Source organism: Alosa pseudoharengus, unplaced genomic scaffold (genome assembly GCF_046254945.1).
Source record: "Alosa pseudoharengus isolate Yale_2024_CS ecotype anadromous, Long Island Sound unplaced genomic scaffold, YU_APseudo_1.1 YU_APseudo_1.1_scf_2, whole genome shotgun sequence".
Taxonomy (NCBI): domain Eukaryota; kingdom Metazoa; phylum Chordata; class Actinopteri; order Clupeiformes; family Clupeidae; genus Alosa; species Alosa pseudoharengus.
Window position 1 is genome coordinate 10,791,055 of NW_027468663.1, and position 17,117 is coordinate 10,808,171.

Sequence of the window (17,117 nt, forward strand, 5' to 3'; positions counted from 1 at the left end):
TTCAAGTGGCGAGTCAGGTAGATTTGATTGTATTGTTTTTTTAGCACATTCATGCCAAAATTCATGCTTGTATAATAACTTGCTTGATCAATTCTGTGCAACAAATTCATTTCTATGGTATTTTTTGGCGGCCATCTTGGAAAATGGCTGTCATTTAAACTAGAAAATTAGTTAGAATGTATTGTGTTGGTCTTAAGCACATACCTGCCAAATTTCATGGCTGTATCATAATTTCCTTTGTCAATTCTGTACAACAAATCCATTTTTAGAGTTTTTTTGGCCATTTTGAATAAAAGAACATTGCCTTTTCAGAAATAGCCGGCCCTCCAATCAGATGACGTTGGCAGAATTGGCCCCCAGCTCATTTGAGTTTGAGACCCCTGCTCTACAGGGTAGTTGACAGCTTCTCTGCACTCAGCTGTTAGGTCTGAATACCGGCCTTTCTTCCTCTCAAAGGCTACCTCAATCCATGCGTCCCACGGGACAGTGAGCTCCGCCTAATCACAGCCTAAGCTGTGGTGGACCACAGGATGATGTCGGGTCACAGGTTGGTTGTGGTGATCTCAGTTGGAAACTTGAGCTGCCGGACAAGGTCCACTCTGAGGTTCCAGTCACTTCCAGATGTTAGGGTTGAGCTCTTCTCCCGTGTGACTTTCTGTGCCACTCCTCCTTCTCCGATGAAGTGGATCAGCCGCTTTGTTGCTGGTGTTGGATGGTCCCTGGACGCTTCCAGCCTACGTGTCTCCAGGATCTCCGCCAGCTTCCGCAGGACGCGGTCATGACGCCACCTTTACCGGCCCTGTGCCAGAGCTGTTTTGCAGCTGGATAGGATATGCTGAAGGCTTGGGTTTGGGGCATTACAGAGTGGGCAGTTGTCCTCTGAGCCGTACCATATGCACAGGTTCCTGGGGCTTGGAAGAGTTTCATAGGTGGACCTAATGAGGAAGCTCAACCTTGCTTGGGGGATCTTCCACATGTCAGCCCAGCTTATCGACCTGCTGATCACTCCCTCCCATGTTGTCCAGCGTCCTTGCTGTCCGAGGCTGAGCGTTTTGATTTTATAGTGCTCCTCTTCTGACCTGAACACCTCGGATATAATCAGCCCCTTTCTCTCCTTCCTTGTGGCTTTTGACCACATCTTGGGAGCAGACCCCCACCCCAAGCCAGTTCTGCTTGACTGCGTCATACCAACAATCTCGTGGTGCTTCAATCTGCTGATGGCCTGATCAACGGCTTGCTCCACCCACTTGCGACCTGTTCTGACAGGGGCATTGGCATTCTGTACAGCTGGATCCGACGAGTCCCTCAGCTCTAATAGCAGCCTCACCTTTTCCTGTCTGTAGCCCAGGAGGATCGACTTCAGTGGCAGCTGAAGTGCATTCCTCCCAAACAGACCTTTGCTGGAGAGGCTCCGGGGTAGGCCAAGCCATTTACAGATGTAGTTGTTGGCTTTTGAGTCCATCTTCAGCACTGTGAAGGTGGTGATTTCGCACATCAAGCGTTGGTATAAGGTGAACTGGTAACACCAGACTTTGAATTTTCCATGGAGATGGCTTTTGTCTATCCTTTCCAGGCCAAAGTTGGTTTGTAACTGCGTTGGCCGTTGGCTCAAGTTTAGGGCTGGGATAAACGATTATTTTTTAAACGATTAATCTAGCGATTATTTTTTCGATGCATCGATTAATCTAACAATTCATTTTTTCAGTCCGATTAGATTTTGATTCGATTCGATTATCTCCCCATTAATTCACTAATAGCAACTTATACATGTTTATTTATCTGAATGAAAAAAACATGAATTCTTTAACATTGCAATATATGTTTATTGCTCTTAAGATTCCAAAATAAAAGACTATACAAGTGCAAAGTAATGCATTCTTAGTCAGAGGTAGCATTCAATAAAGTTCAGTAGTGTATGTCTAATTGAGTGCCTGTCATTTTAAGACGTTCGTGTGGGAATCCTTGCAATTAACAATAACACAGTTAAAAGGCTGCTGATGTGTGGATGCAATTCATAACGTAGTTAGTTCAAATAACGGTTTGTAGCCTACTTCTCCTTTGGACAAGCACTTTTGAGCAGAGGTGGAAAGTAACGAAATACATTTACTCACGTTACTGTATTGAGTAGTTTTTCTGTGTATTTTGTATTTTTTAAGTAGTTTATAAAATCGGTATTTTAAATTTTACTTGATTACATTTTGAGTGAAGTATTGTGCTTCACTACATCAAAAATCCCATCCGTTACTTGAGCAAAAAAAAAAGTTAAGACTAACGAAAACGGAAAGGGAGAGAAAAAAATCGCGTAGTGATAATGATCAGCATGTAGCCTACAACAGGACATGAATCAAGCTGGCGCCATACAGTCTTTCTGAAAGTGATGGAGACTGGATCACGAAATGCATCAGATTAGCCTAACCTATGAAAGTGTATTTTCCGCTATTCCAATCGGTTGTCTCAGTTCGTTTTAGCACTAATGATTGCGGAGATATTTAAGCAAACACCATAGGATTTCATGTTTTGACGTTTGTGCTCACCTTTCTTTGGAAAGAAGTTTATTAGCAGTTGTTTTCCCTGATTTTGATGTCTCTCTTTTTCTTTTTCTGTTTTGGCCCTTGTTTTTAGTAACCTGACTTGGCTTTCTTGGAGAAAGACATTGCACCAGCAGCAAAACAATTAGCGGTCCACTACTAGCGATGCTCAACTAAATAAACAAAAGATAGACTACCGTAAAACTTCAAATAATAGCCGAGTCCCAAATGGACGCCTGTCTCTTTTAAACGCCTGGCGTGGCTACAGGTTTGGGTTAAAGGCCGGTCTCCAATAGACGCCTGGTCTGTTTTTTTAGTTCCGGGTTGTATTAAAACCCGTCAGATCGTCTGTTTAAAGCCCGTTGCAGAAAGGAGTTCCCAGTCAGCACACATACCTCTCCAAGACCCATGGAAAATAACTGAACAGCTTAATTACATCGCGTTCCATTTAGAAAGTCTTATTTTGATCTTACAAACAGCGGCGGCATCTCACTGTCAATGCGTGTCGTAGTTTTACATCTACTGGAGATCTTAATTATGATCGCGTTTCATTTACAACGTCTAAATGGAACGCGGGTGTGAATTAGATGCTGCACGTCGTTGCAAGCCGTCGCAAAGCATTCACCATGTCTAGTCACATTTGCAAGGTTTTAAAATGTTGCATCAAGTTGCTGTAATAGAATGTTGCAGCTCATCTCGTTGCTAATCTTTGGTGTGATTTGGGCTTGAGTATGGTGCAGACTGCGCACGCTAACATTATGATTAGATGGCATTAAAAGACTGCGGTGGGAAAAAAGCTAGAGTTCCAAATTCTATACCTTTTTTCAATATGAGCTATGCCTATATGACTCCGACTTCGTCATCGTTCAATTCATCCCTTGTGTTTAAAATTTGCGGATAGGCCTATGGTAAGCTTGTTTTTATGCTGGCAACAAAACAAAAAGGTTCGCAAACGTTATTCTTTGTTCTAAATGTACTGCCGTGGCGATAAAGAGAAAGAAGTAGGCTATGATTTGAAATGTAAGCTGACTGTTGCCAAATTTGCCAAATAAAATACGGGAGAAAGCATGGTTCATTTTCTCTCATGCTGTTTCATTCGTGCTGAAAAGGAGGGAGAATGCAACATTACGCACGTTCCATTTTTGCATAAATAATTACTGAACGGTTTTGGTCAGGGCTGATAATGGAACTGCATTTGACAAAGGACGAAATAGGCTAGGTTGCTAGTGACAAAATATATGCTTTCAGTGTGATACGATCTCTTTGTAAATTACTTTTGATTAAAAAGTGTTTAATCTGTTCTGGCTATCACCGCTATTTGGATCTTACTGTATCTCACTCAATGAACAACACCTCAACACTAAATGCATGATGATCCGTAATTGTCATTAGATTGCCTAGTCATATAGGTAGACATTCGGTGTGTTTGAAATAATTAATTTGGTAATATTTTCCATCTTTGCAGAGGAAAAGTTTTGTGTAAAGGGAATTAAAGGCCTGTCTCATATAGACGCCTGTCTCTAATACTAGCCGGTGAAATTTGGCGATTTGGGAAAATAAAAGCCCGGGCTATTATTTGGAGTTTTACGGTACCTTATGAATCGTGCAGGTGGACTAAACCATTTAGCTCTTTAGCAAGGGAGAGTGAGAGTGACCTTACACAGTTTTCACTATGTTTTGTATCCAGTCAAAATCCAGTCAGTCAAACTTTAAATTTCGTCTGACATTCATTTTGACATTTAATTTGGAAGTTAAAATATTCAGGTAAAATAAATATATGGTGGAAATGGCTTTTTTTTTTTCTTCCAGTAATTAGCCTAAACTTCCAGTGAGTCTATTTGAAATTTTCACCACACATTATATTAACACACATATAAAAAATCCAAACATAAGAGTTTTGTGTATTAAAGTGGAATGACACAGGAAAAAAGTATTGAACGTGCCTACTGACATTTCTTCAATACTTTGTGGAAAAGCCTTTGTTTGTAAAGACAGCTTCAAGACATTTCCTGTATGACAAAACTTATTGGTCGCAGTATCAGGTCTGATTTTGGCCCATTGTTCTAAACAGATTCCTGGGGTCCCTCTTGTGAATCCTGATCTTTAGTTACTTCCAGAACTATTTAATTGAATTGGCTGCCTTCAAGTCTTTCTGGAGCTTTCTCCGAGTGGTCCTTGGCTCTTGGAATTGACTATCCTTCTGACTCCCTGGTCAGAAATATTACGAGGAGATCCTGTGCATGGCCGGTTGATGATGCAGTGATGTTTCTTCCACTTGCAGATAATGGCTCCCATGCTGCTTACTGGAAGATTCTGATGTTTTGAAATGCATCTGTAACCAGTTTCATTGATATGTTTTGCAACAATAAGGTTGCAAAGGTCTTGGGAGAGCTTTTTGCTTTTATCCATCATGAAATGTTTCTTGTGTGACACCTTGGTAATGAAAAACCTTTTTATAGCCCATCAATATGTAGGCTACTAACCAAGCTTATATTAATTTGCACAAATAGAAAGGATAACTACTCTCTATACAGATTCCAGCTCGTTCCTTCCCTTTCCTTGCCTTAGTGCTTTTTCTTAGCGTGTTCAATACTTTTCCCCTGTGTTATTCCACTTCATTACATGACTCTACTTATGGAGTTGTTTGGATTTTTTATGTGTGGATTACCTGAGTTATTACTAATGCCTGGTGAAAATGTTGTGCCCCCTGTATTACACTTTTCACGGGCCCTCTCCTCCATTGGGGCCCTATACTTCCCACTTTCCCCCCCAGTACGACGCCCTTTAATCTGCTGAACCTTCTGCTCGTTTCCAAATATAAAAAAAACTCTCTGCAACTCAATATTGGCCTGCCTGCCTCAGCTGCCTGTGAGGGGCTTTTCAATTGTGCTGGATTACTGTTCACTGCAAAGCGACCCAAGGATGAGTGCAACTAACTTTGAAAATCAACTACTGCTCAAACTTAAAGGAGAACTCCGGTGATTTTTCACATAGATCTCCATTTCTCAACGTCCTTTTCAGGCAAGTACCTCCACTCGGTGGCCATATTGCAACACTTTTTGGGCACTTATCGTGCATCTATTTCAGCAGAAATGCGTGTGCGTAAGGCTTCACGACACCAATCTTGCTCCAGCAGCGAGATCACAACAGATGATTGGCACGTTGTCTTCACAGCACACCACATCATTGGCTCAATGTATTTTACAACACACCACATGATTGGCTCAATGTATTCACATGTCGACGTTTTGCAGCGGAAGGGTTGTGACATGTGTAAACATATGATGTGTAGACAACTGCGTTACAAACTAACCCCATGCATTACTATGGAGGATTTTTTGAGTGCTGTATCTCCTCATTAGCAAGTCTTTGGTAAAACTGGTTGTTCTGGTACCCCCCCCAAAAAAAAAAAAAAAAAAAAAGTAACTAAGTAACTTTTACTTAAAGTACATTTTAAATGAACTACTTTTTACTTTTACTTGAGTACATTTTCAGATCGGTATTTTAACTTGTACTTGAGTAATATTTCATCAAGGTATTGGTACTTTTACTTGAGTACAATATTTTCGTACTTTTTCCACCTCTGCTTTTGAGTCTTGGAAAACACTTTTTCATTTACATCGGGATTTTGCAAACATTCAGAGTCAATAAAATGAGCCCTGCATGAGTAACGAATAAGTTGCTGCAAGTAAGCATGCTAAACTTGACACCCAAACAGTATTCTAACATTAGCTTTGAGATACTGCTTGATTGCATACTGTAACTTAACTTAGTTTAGTCTCCTCAATGTACTGTGTTGTGATAAGACCTTAGCAGAGTTTACTTTAACTTTAATTCAGCAGTTTTAATGCTGCAAATTTGCGCAGCATGGTCACGATGCTAAGCGGATTTAATAGCAATTTAGCCCACTGTGTTCTATGCAGTGCTTCTATGTGGCAACAACAATCCTTCAACAATCGTGAATATTTTGTTAAATGCACATGCAGAGGAGGAGCAGCGGGCTCATTACGAGAGAGAGCGGGCGGGGCGAGGAAAGGCTCAATTAAATTATTTTATCTCATCTTTAATTTAAATAGTAGGCCTACAACATAGAACATCAATGTGTGGTGGCCGGTTTTGATTTCGTGGTGCCCAGCCACAGATTAGTCAACGTATGGAAAACACTGAAGGTGTAAAATGTAAAATATTTAGCAGCACACGTTATGCTTGACGAATCGACGCTCATATTTTGCGTCGACGTATTTTTTTCGTCGACGTCATCGATTACGTCGATGCGTTGTCCCAGCCCTATTCGAGTTAAAAGCTTAAAGGAATTATGATTGGGAGTACATACGTTGAGTTGACATCAAAATCATGTCATTGTTCGATTTTAGTTCGATTTTACCTTTTTTAGTCAAAACTCGTTAGCGTGGAAGTAAGAAGGGCATATTATTTCGCCGCTACAAAACGCTATTTTTATACCTCTTCTACAGTTCCAAACAACATTACACTTATGTGGTAGTGAGTAGAGGGTCCCTAAAGCCAAACCGAAGTATCCCGAGGTCTTTATGTGGTTGGATAGAGAGTCCAGAATGAATTTCATCAAGCCAGTACCTTTCCGGAAATGTTGCCATCTTTGCTGCCATCTTTGATCCCATCTACAGGGGAAAGTCCATAGGAGTCGATTGCTGAGTGTGGGTTGGAGGGTGGAGTAACACGATCTGGAAATTCACAATTCCGTCGCCGTTTTTTTTAAAAAAAAAACATAGTCGTGATTCAAAGACCGCTGTTCGCCAGCAGCAGAATCCATCTTCTTTGTTTTCAAGTAGCAGGAAATTCACGTGGAAATTCACCGTCGCCGACTCTATACACAATGTGATTGGCCTGATAGAAGTCATTTTTCCAGCTCGCAAGCCAACAGAGAGTTGCTAGACTACCCTGGCTGCAAATTACATTTGCTGCCACTAGGGTGCGTCTAGATTTCTAGACTATTGCACAGGCGCATTTCTGTTGAAATAGATGCCCGATAAGTGCCCAAAAAGTTATGCAATATGGACGCCAAGTGGAGGGACTTGCCTAAAAGGACTTTGGCGTAACATAATTTAAACCAATAAGAATGACATCTGTCATTCCCTTTAACAGCAAGCAGTGCAACTTTAAACAGCGCATCAGTATTTTAATAGTCAGCAGTGCATTTGAAGGAATCTACTTGCATGCGTATGGAACAGGTATTTCCAAACCATGTTTTCCTAAAACCTAGCACACATCTGCACTCGTCTATTATTTGAACTCATTGGCAAAGTGAAACTAACTTCACTGTGGTGTCATAGTCAACGACAAAACAGTTATACACAGTTGATTACTTTCACTATTGATTGACAATGGGTTACCATCGAAAACATAGCCTGAAAAAAGCCAGACTTACCCCAGTAATGTTCGAATGACTGAATAAAAAATCTAAGGACATTTATCCTGCAGATGAGTTGTTGCTTACATCTCGTGCCAGTGCGTCTTTAGCTGTGCTTCATATGCGTCTTTTGCTATAGACCAAGTTTTTCTTGGTCAGTGGCGTAATGCTTTTTAGATGGTGTAAGATAGATATATAATGCGCCAGACCCCACCTTAGGTTGTTAATTGCCACACCCCTGGGCGCAAAGCTTAATAAAAGTGAAGTGCATGGCGCAAAACTCGTAAGATTACGTATGATTACTGTGAATGTATGTGTGTGCGTGTGTATCTGTTTATGCACATGTGTACACATGGAATGGGTTAACATGACCCCTGGAGGCAAACATACGGAAAAAATTGGTCATCCTAGGCCCTACGGTTCTCAAGATATTCACAGAAAACTGTGTCTGCCCTACCCTCCTACCCTCCAGTACAGCGGGGGGGCTACAGATCAAAACAAAAAATGATGGTTCCATGCTATCCATGTGGGGTTACATGCCCACCAAGTTTCGTGTACCCCGGTCTTTCAGTGTCCCGGGAATCCTTGTTGGTGTACGGTCACTAAATGTACACATAAATTATTTTATTGTAAGGCCCCCCATGAACGAAAGTTCACAAAACTTGGCATGCATTCGGAGGGTGTCAAAATGATCCTACACTTTCCATTTCTTGCAGTTTTGACCATGTCATCCAGAGATATTGTGATGAAAACACCTAATTTTTTGCTTTTTAATTTTTAACTAGGTGAAATAAGTGGTAATGGGATGGGTTGACATGCCCCCTTAAGACCAACATACAAAAAAAAGGTGGACCTCCTAGGCCCTACGGTTCTCGAGATATTCACAGAAAACTGTCTCCGGCCACCTAGAGGCCAGTTGGTGTATAGTAACATAAATTAATTTATTGTGTGGCCCCCCATGAACGGAATTCCACAAAACTTGGCGTGCATACAGAGGGTGTCATAATGATCCTACACTTCTGAGTTTTGACTATGTTAGGTCACAGATACCTGCGATTACACCACCTCATTTTTACTTTTTTGTGTTTAACTAGGTGGCGCTATACATGAAATGAGTGGTTATGGAATGGGTTGACATGGCCCCTTGAGATCAACATACAAAAAAAAAAGGTCCTTCTAAACCCTACGGTTCTCGAGATATTCACAGAAAACTGTGTCTGCCCTACCCTCCTTTCGGGGGGTCCAGTCCAGCGGGGGGCTACAGATCAAAACGAAAAACGATGGTTCCATGCTATCCATGTGGGGTTACATGCCCACCAAGTTTTGTGTACCCCGGTTTTTCAGTGTCCCGGGAATCCTTGACAGAAAATTGGGCATTCGAAAAAAAATAAAAAAATCTGACTAAACCTATATGACCGCCGCTTCGCTGCGCGGCGGTTATAATTACTGAGGGGTTTATGGACATCTACTTCTATTATTATGTAATTCACCTGTACCTCTTCTGAAATTAGAAATGGGTGTATCTTAGGATCTAAATGTGATACAAATGTAAACTAAATATGTTTTCCCATGTTTCTGGCCATGAGGAAGATCACTGGCAAAAGATCCAATGATTGGGCAAATCCAAGTACAAAATGCAACAATTCCATATAAATATGGACATGACAAAAATGTAGCCATACTTGAACTTGTGGCCTAACACAATACCTCCAAGAGTGCATCGACGACTCTTCCAGGAGGTAGGTCACAAAAGAACCCAGACTAACATCTGAAGAACTGCAGGCCTCGCTTGCCTCAGTTGAGGTCAGTGTTGTTCATGATTCCACAATAAGAAAGAGACTGGGCAAAAATTGCATCCATGGGAGAGTTGCAAGGCGAAAACTACTGCTGATCAAAAAGAACATAAAGGTTCATCTCAGATTTGCCAAAAACATCTTGATTACCCCCAAGACTTTTGGGATAATATTCTGTGTACTGATGAGTCAGAACTTTTTGGAAGACATGGGTGTTGTTATATGTAAAGCTAACACAGCATTCCACAATAACCAACAATTACCAACAGTCAAACATGGTGGTGGTAGTGTAATGGTAGGGCTGCTTTGCTGCTTCAAGGCCTGGCCAACAAAATTAAGGTTTTGGAGTGGCCTAGTCAAAGTCCTGACTTGAATCTGATTCAGCTGACCTTAAACATGCAGTTCATGCTCGAAAACCCTCCAATATGGCAGAATTAAAACAATTCTGCAAAGAAGAGTGGGCCAAAATTCCTCTGCAGCGATGTAAACGACTTGTTGGAAACATTTGATTGCTTTTGTTGCCACCAAGGGTGGCTCAACCAGTTATTAGGTTTAGGGGAGCAATTACTTTTTCACATGGGTTGTATAGGTTTTGAATAGCTCATTACCTTCAATAAATGAAATGATCATTTAAAAGCTGCATTTTATGTTTACTCGCCTTGTCTTTGTCTTATATTGATATTAGTTTGATGATCTGAAACATTTAAGTTTGACAAATTTGCAAAAATAGAAGAAATCGGGAAGGGGGCAAATATACTTTTTCACCGGACTGTAGATGCACCCATACAGCATCATTGTAAGGTGGCTTTTGCATCTTCTGCAGTTATGATATCAGTCAGTCAGTCAGTCTGTGTCCACAAAGACTGACAAGTCTGCATCTTTTGTACTCTTCACACATTTGTCTGTATAGCCCTGTATAAAAATACATTATTGCTTAAAACCAGACTTTTCTCAACAGTTTCATTTTTACAGTATAGTGTAAGTATGGCCCCATTGTTGACATAAGATTGCATAAGATTGTAGGTTTTGGAGACAAAGTAAGGGTCTGGGAAACCCCCTGTTTCTATGGCCATCAGATTTACTACCTCAAAATGGCTTCAAAATGAGGACATCACTTAAAACGGGGATGTCCTAAACCCTGGTCTCACAAGACCCACTGACTCACTTCATGAACAGTCTCACAGTTGAACTTACCCAATGTCCTGTCCCCCTTAGTTACTGCTACTTCTGTCAAACATTGCAGGAACTGATCATATAGTTTCACAGGGTAAGCACATTGTCATATAAGAAACTTTATAGTTATTGTTCCTGGTGTGAACGGCCCTTAAGGTTAAATATATGTATAAATAGTTGTAGTGTTTATTTTTGTTCCTTGGGTTAACATCATTTAAGTAAGACTGATTAAGTAACCAGCATAATCATAATAACATATCTAAAACAGTGACTTCAATGATGAAGTTTTACAATTATCAGTTATTGTGTGGATTTTTTGTTGGTAGGCTGCTACATGGTTTACATGGCTAAATAAGTTCAACCAGGCCAGCTACATTTCTGAACTTATGCTTGACGGAAATTTGGACCATATTTACCCGCCATTTACATTGAAATTATGAGTAATATATTAGCCTACAGAATGAAGTGTGCTCCAATATGTGTTTAAGTGGTGTAGCTTTAAAATGAAACATCATTTCCAGGATGAAAATTACTGAAAGGAGTGTTTTGTGCCAATAAATAGTATTTTTGCACTTGTCAAGGTGTCCCTAAGTCTATTCATTAATAGCAACATATTGTTATCCAACATAATCACATATTTTGAGGTCCACATGTATGCGGCAAATGTAAAGTGCTTACCCTGATCGTGAAACTACCCCATAGACAACCGTTTTTTGCCGGCTGGAAAACAGACCATGGACAATTTTCCAGAAAAAAAAACCAAGCGACACACGTTAATATCATCTGGCGCAAGGCAGAAGGGAGTGCAGTATGCAGTGGAGGATTGTATTAAAATCAACAATGAAGGAAGACTATTGTTATTGAGGCAAAAGTCAATCAGGCAGGCTACACACAACACTCCGTTTAAGGTGTGTATGCTTCCACTTTAATCAATGGAACTGGCTACACCAGATGTGATAGCAGCGCATAGCCTTAATTTGAAAAAAATCAGGCCAGTTATCTTATTATTTTCACGCTCCCAAAGCAAAAGGCAAAAACCTCACCAACAGTTTTTAACAAACAGATAGTCTAACCACCACCACTCTATACAGGGTGACTGACGAGAGAAACTTCTCATTTAACTACTACAGTTATGTAAGCTCTCATTCATTCACCTTTCCCAGTCCAGTTTTCATTTAGCCATGTTCACAAATGGGCTGTTTGACTAGATGCTGATATTGTTACATTACATTACATTTAGCAGACACTTCTTGACCAAAGTGACTTTCATATGTCAGCTATATTACAAGGGATCACATTGTCCCCGGAACAACTTGGGGTTAAGTGCCTTGCTCAAGGGCACAACGGTGGAAGCCGGGAATTGAACCGACAACTTTCAGGCTACTGCACGCTAGCCCAGCTCCTTAACCACTACACCACCACCACCCCATATTGTACGTTCACACAGTCATGTCAAGAGCCTGGGGCTTGTTGTACGCAGGTACGCAACATTGGTCAACAATGCACAAATGGTATGGTAGGTGTGAGACCTCAAAAATCTACTCCTAGGTATTTTTTGAAGGGGGGGGGGGGTAACCCTCAGCCTCAGCACCCTCTGTAACACTGAGTTTTTTTTCCATGATATCCATCAAAACAGTGTGACATTTCTTATCACAAATTGGTTCCTAAGCAGATCAATTTGACAGATGGACAGATTTTGATCAAATAAAAATAATTCTGTTCTCAGTGCAATTGTGTTTCAGTCTTGCACTTGTAGCCTACACACTATGCCAGATGCAGAACTCACCATTCTGGTACCACACTGTAACCGGCTCCTCTGACCCACGATACAGCTCTCCGTCGCATAGGAAACTCTAACGTGGAAAACACACTCCACTGGAGAGCGGCTGCTCAGTCTCTCTCTGACATAATCCTTAGGCCGGAGAAGGAGGAGAAGAAGCTTCTGTTCTGGCGACTGCGTCATCACATAGTGCCGAAGTCCGCAACCTCCTGGAAACACACAAAAAGATTCTTTCTGTGAAATGCTGCCCACATCTTAACCAGCGCTCTGAGGCAACACTGTGGCTTTTACCCTGTTTGCTACATCTCGGGATGCTTCCTCTTACTGCACTTTCAGGCAAAATATCCTCCACAGCAAGACCTCAGGGCAAGACCTACAGGGCAAAAACATCCAGCACAGGGCAAGGTATCTAACACAGGTCCAAAATAACATCCAGCACAGGGCAAAATATCTAGGACAGGGCAAAAACATCCAGCACAGGGCAAATAAATCTAGCACAGGGCAAAAACATCCAGCACAGGGCAAATAAATCTAGCACAGGGCAAAAACATCCAGCACAGGGCAAGCCTACTCCATAAGCATCTGCCCCATTTCTGTACTGTGTGTTCTCATTCATCAATCTTTCCACTCACTTGGGACAAGACCTTTGGCAGCACAGTATTCCAGGACACTTTTTCCAGGACACAGCTGTATTTATATTGATCAATATTTTCATCTAACAAACTATGTTTTATATTTTGCATTTATGATTCAACCTCAAACCCCAAAGTACACACAAACACATACACACTAGCACTCCGAACCAGATGTGCTTCTGTTTTAAATGAATGAGCTTGACTGACTTACATGAAACAGAGGCTACATTCCAGACTGTTAGACAATTTGGTTACAGTGACAGTTTAAATGAATTTAAATGACTGATTGGTCTTTTCAATCCACTTGGGTCTACAAATAGAGATATTACCGAGACAGTGGGAAGGGACGCTAGCAAGCTGGTCTAGCCACTTATTTCTCTGTTAGCCTGCGTCAGACTTGAATTATATTTAGATATACATAAATATGTAATATTAACAAATGACATGACAAACTATTAGTCAAACAATCCTGTTGTTTTACACTCCTTGCCCCAAGCAATTTGACTCATTTTACAACACACTTCATAAATAAAGTACCAGAGAGAGATGGTGGTTCCCTTAGGCAAAGGAGACAGATTGAGAGCGAGCAGGTCAGAGAAATGGCTGCTGATGGCCATCACTTTGTCCATGAAAAATTATAAGCAAAGGTATCAGCAGTAAGTTTGGTAAGGGAGAAGAGGTGGAGGGTTGAGTAGTGATTTGAAGGTAGAGAAAAGTCAGGGTGTCTCTTTGCAAAAGCTGTCTTTGCAGCAGTGATGCTGGCTGAGGAGGATAGCAAGGTCTGGTTTCTTGTGAGATCATTGGCTTGTGAGATCTTTTTTTTTTTCCCCGTCATCTACTTCCTGAATTTTTGGTCAATGATACCCGGGACACCGAAACACCGGGGCACATGAAATGTGGTGGGTATGTAGCCCCACTAGACTTTTACGGAAAAATTTTGTTTGCATTTGTTTGCGTAGAATTTCATCCATGGGGGCAGTGTTGTATAAAGTACTAGAAAGCAATACTTGAGTAAAAGTACAAGTATTGTACTAGAAAAAGACTTTGGTAGAAGTGAAAGTTACCTTTTAGAATATTACTTAAGTAAAAGTCTTAAAGTATCTGATATATACTGTACTTAAGTATTAAAAGTAATTTTCTGATATTTAATGTACTTAAGTATTTGAAGTAAAAGTAAAAAGTAAAAAGCAAGCGGTTTTATTTTGAACTTTTATTGTGAACTTTATTTTGGCTTTCTTATAGTAAAGCATAAAGCATATTCAGGGTTCCCATATCTTCTTAATCTCACTCATCAAATCAAAATCACATTCTTTTCTAGGACTTTTCAGGCACAATTATCTTAAGTTCAAAGAACAAACAGCATATTTTTAGATCTGACATCAAAGAAAAAAACAGAAACAGAAATGTCACTTTTGTATGGTCAGGTAAATAAAAAAGAAATAACTTATTTATTTAAAAAAAAAATGACCTGCTTGTAGGGAGAACAGTTTGGTCATGTGGTATGAGCATTTCTAGGGCTTACTTACTCCCCAGGTCACTATCTCACTCTCTCTCACACACACACACACACACACACACAGGCCACCTATGTCCAGCAGCTACTAATATGCCAGTCATAGTTGAAACTGAAAAGGTGTCTGTTCATCTTCAAAAGAAGCTGGTTTTCAAAGTTGCCAGAATTCAGTGCCCAGAAGTTTCAGGCCCAAGACCGGCCCACGTTTTCCATAGTGGTGGAAATTGGATAAATGAAGCAACATTTCAGCTCTTACTATCCTGTAGTTTTTATTAGTACCACGGTTCAACAAATGTGTAAAGGTTATATAATAATTAACTTCAACTGAAAAGTTAACTAAAGATATTCCACAAGTTAACAAAAACAGAAAGAAAGAAAGAAAGCCTTTGAAATGTAGCTTATCCCACGCTTCCACAAAGAGGCATATTGAACTAATGTTTAGGCTACATGTTTTTTGCATGGGTATAGGCTATATTGTTGTTTGGTGATGTAGCCTACTCCTTTACTACACCCTTTTCTGAGCAAACAAGGCATAGGTTTATCATGTAGGGCAGGGATTCCCAAACTGTGGTACGCGTACCCCCGGTGGTACGCGAGCTGCCACTAGGGGGTACGCGAGATGAAAAGGGCAATGGCGGAAAGGAGTTAAAAATGATTAATTAATTAATACTCTAATTAATTCATAAATAATACATAATTTCGAATCGGGTTATAATGATATGGAAACGTGAAATTAAAGGAAATCATTTGTAAACACTATAATAGGGTATGTTTTCATTAAAAAATAAGCTACACACAATAGGCTACACGTGATTTTCTGCGGGCAGCCAGAATATTTGGCGCGTTAGTTTCGTTGAAGTATAGGCTAGGTAGAAGGCTGCGTAAACATGGAAAACTGGCTAAAAACAGGGACACTGTCCAAAAAGCCTAATTAAAGCGATCGAAGAGGAGAAGCGAGAGAAACAGAGAAGGACACAGGTAACGATGGAATGGGATGGGGGGCAGACTAATGAAGGTGGAGATGGAGCGCAGGGGATAAAAGAAAGGACGAGACAGAAAAGACTGTGCGAAGAAAACGAAAGTATGATGATATAGGCCTAGGCTTCACGTGGATTGGGAGACAGACTGCCCAAAGCCACAGTGCGTGGTCTGCAGTGAGATGCTACCTAACCATTCTAATGTGGTTCTCCACACTGTTTTTTTAATGTGAGAGCTCATAGACCAGTTGCACATTTTGATTATGTTATCATGTAGGGCGGCTAATTAAACAACGATGCCTGAAATGCGTCAATAGAATGAGTTACTTTTTTATGTATTGGATGGTGGGGGTACACGAGCCGAGTCAGGATGTAGAAGGTGGTCCGCGGGGAAAAAAGTTTGGGAACCGCTGATGTAGGGTAATTGCTCTTTCTTACATTAAATAACTAATTTCGGGCTCATCATTTTCAGTGGTCGACTGGTTGATCTGCAGCTCAGTCTCTCCTGGTCTCTTTCTACCATCCATCCTTCCTGACGCTTGTGTTTACTGTAGGACCGGCTCGGCTATCCGTAGGCCTATCTGAGAAAACTTTTTGGAAAATACGGGCTATATGGACCCAACCAACTCTTTTTGGGAGGGGAGAACTCCCTCACATAGGCTACAACCCATGCAGAGGCATTGCATTGGTGTCATGCACAGAATGCGGAACGTGTCCTACTTTAAGAAAAGATAGACTAACGTGCCAAATGTCAATATTTTTTCCTCGATCGGCCCAAAAGTGAAGCGGCCCACCGGGAATTCTCCCGATTGTCCACCCCGGGCCTGATTACTCCTCTTGGACTGAAGACAAGTCCTGAGGTGCTAAATAGCCTTTCACAGGCCGCTGAGGCAGGTAGCGGAGTGTTCAGCTTCACAGAAAGCTCCCAGAAACATTTATTGCAAATACGGCCACGGGTGTATGACGTTATCTTCACCACTACCCTTTTTACCGAGTTCACCACTATCGTCGGAGTCAGTGGCGCAAAAAGTGGGTATGCGCTATATGCGGCGCATAGGGGCGCAGCTCCATGGGGGCGCCAAAGCGATGGTAAAAAAAATATATATATATATTTGGTATTTTCTATATGTAGCTACTGCTGTCCGTTTCTAAATCATTTCAACTTTTTCTCAATGTTCTATAACATTTTAGGACTAACAGGCTAGAGTAGGCGCCCTATCTCATAAGATTCCATTATAGAATGTTGACATAGAAGAGGGAGTGGGGGCGCCGTGAGCGCCTACGAGTAATGAGTTGCCATCTATGGAAAAAGATGGATACAGCAAAAAAAAG

General features: G+C 41.0%; 1 protein-coding gene across 2 annotated transcripts in view; it reads right to left on the reverse strand.

Moving 5' to 3' along the window:
- nadkb (NAD kinase b) overlaps positions 1 to 12,836 on the reverse strand; it is a 41,027-nt gene extending 28,191 nt beyond the window's left edge. The window contains exons 1-2 of one of the 2 annotated variants that reach the window (XM_076293661.1): positions 12,667 to 12,836; positions 11,559 to 11,600 (exon numbers count right to left, since the gene is read on the reverse strand). In XM_076293661.1, coding sequence (XP_076149776.1) covers positions 11,559 to 11,600; positions 12,667 to 12,725 — 101 coding nt within the window. In that variant the 5' untranslated portion in view covers positions 12,726 to 12,836. The remainder of the gene's footprint in view (positions 1 to 11,558; positions 11,601 to 12,666) is intronic. The other variant, XM_076293664.1, reaches the window with a different exon arrangement.
- Positions 12,837 to 17,117: the final 4,281 nt, after the last annotated feature.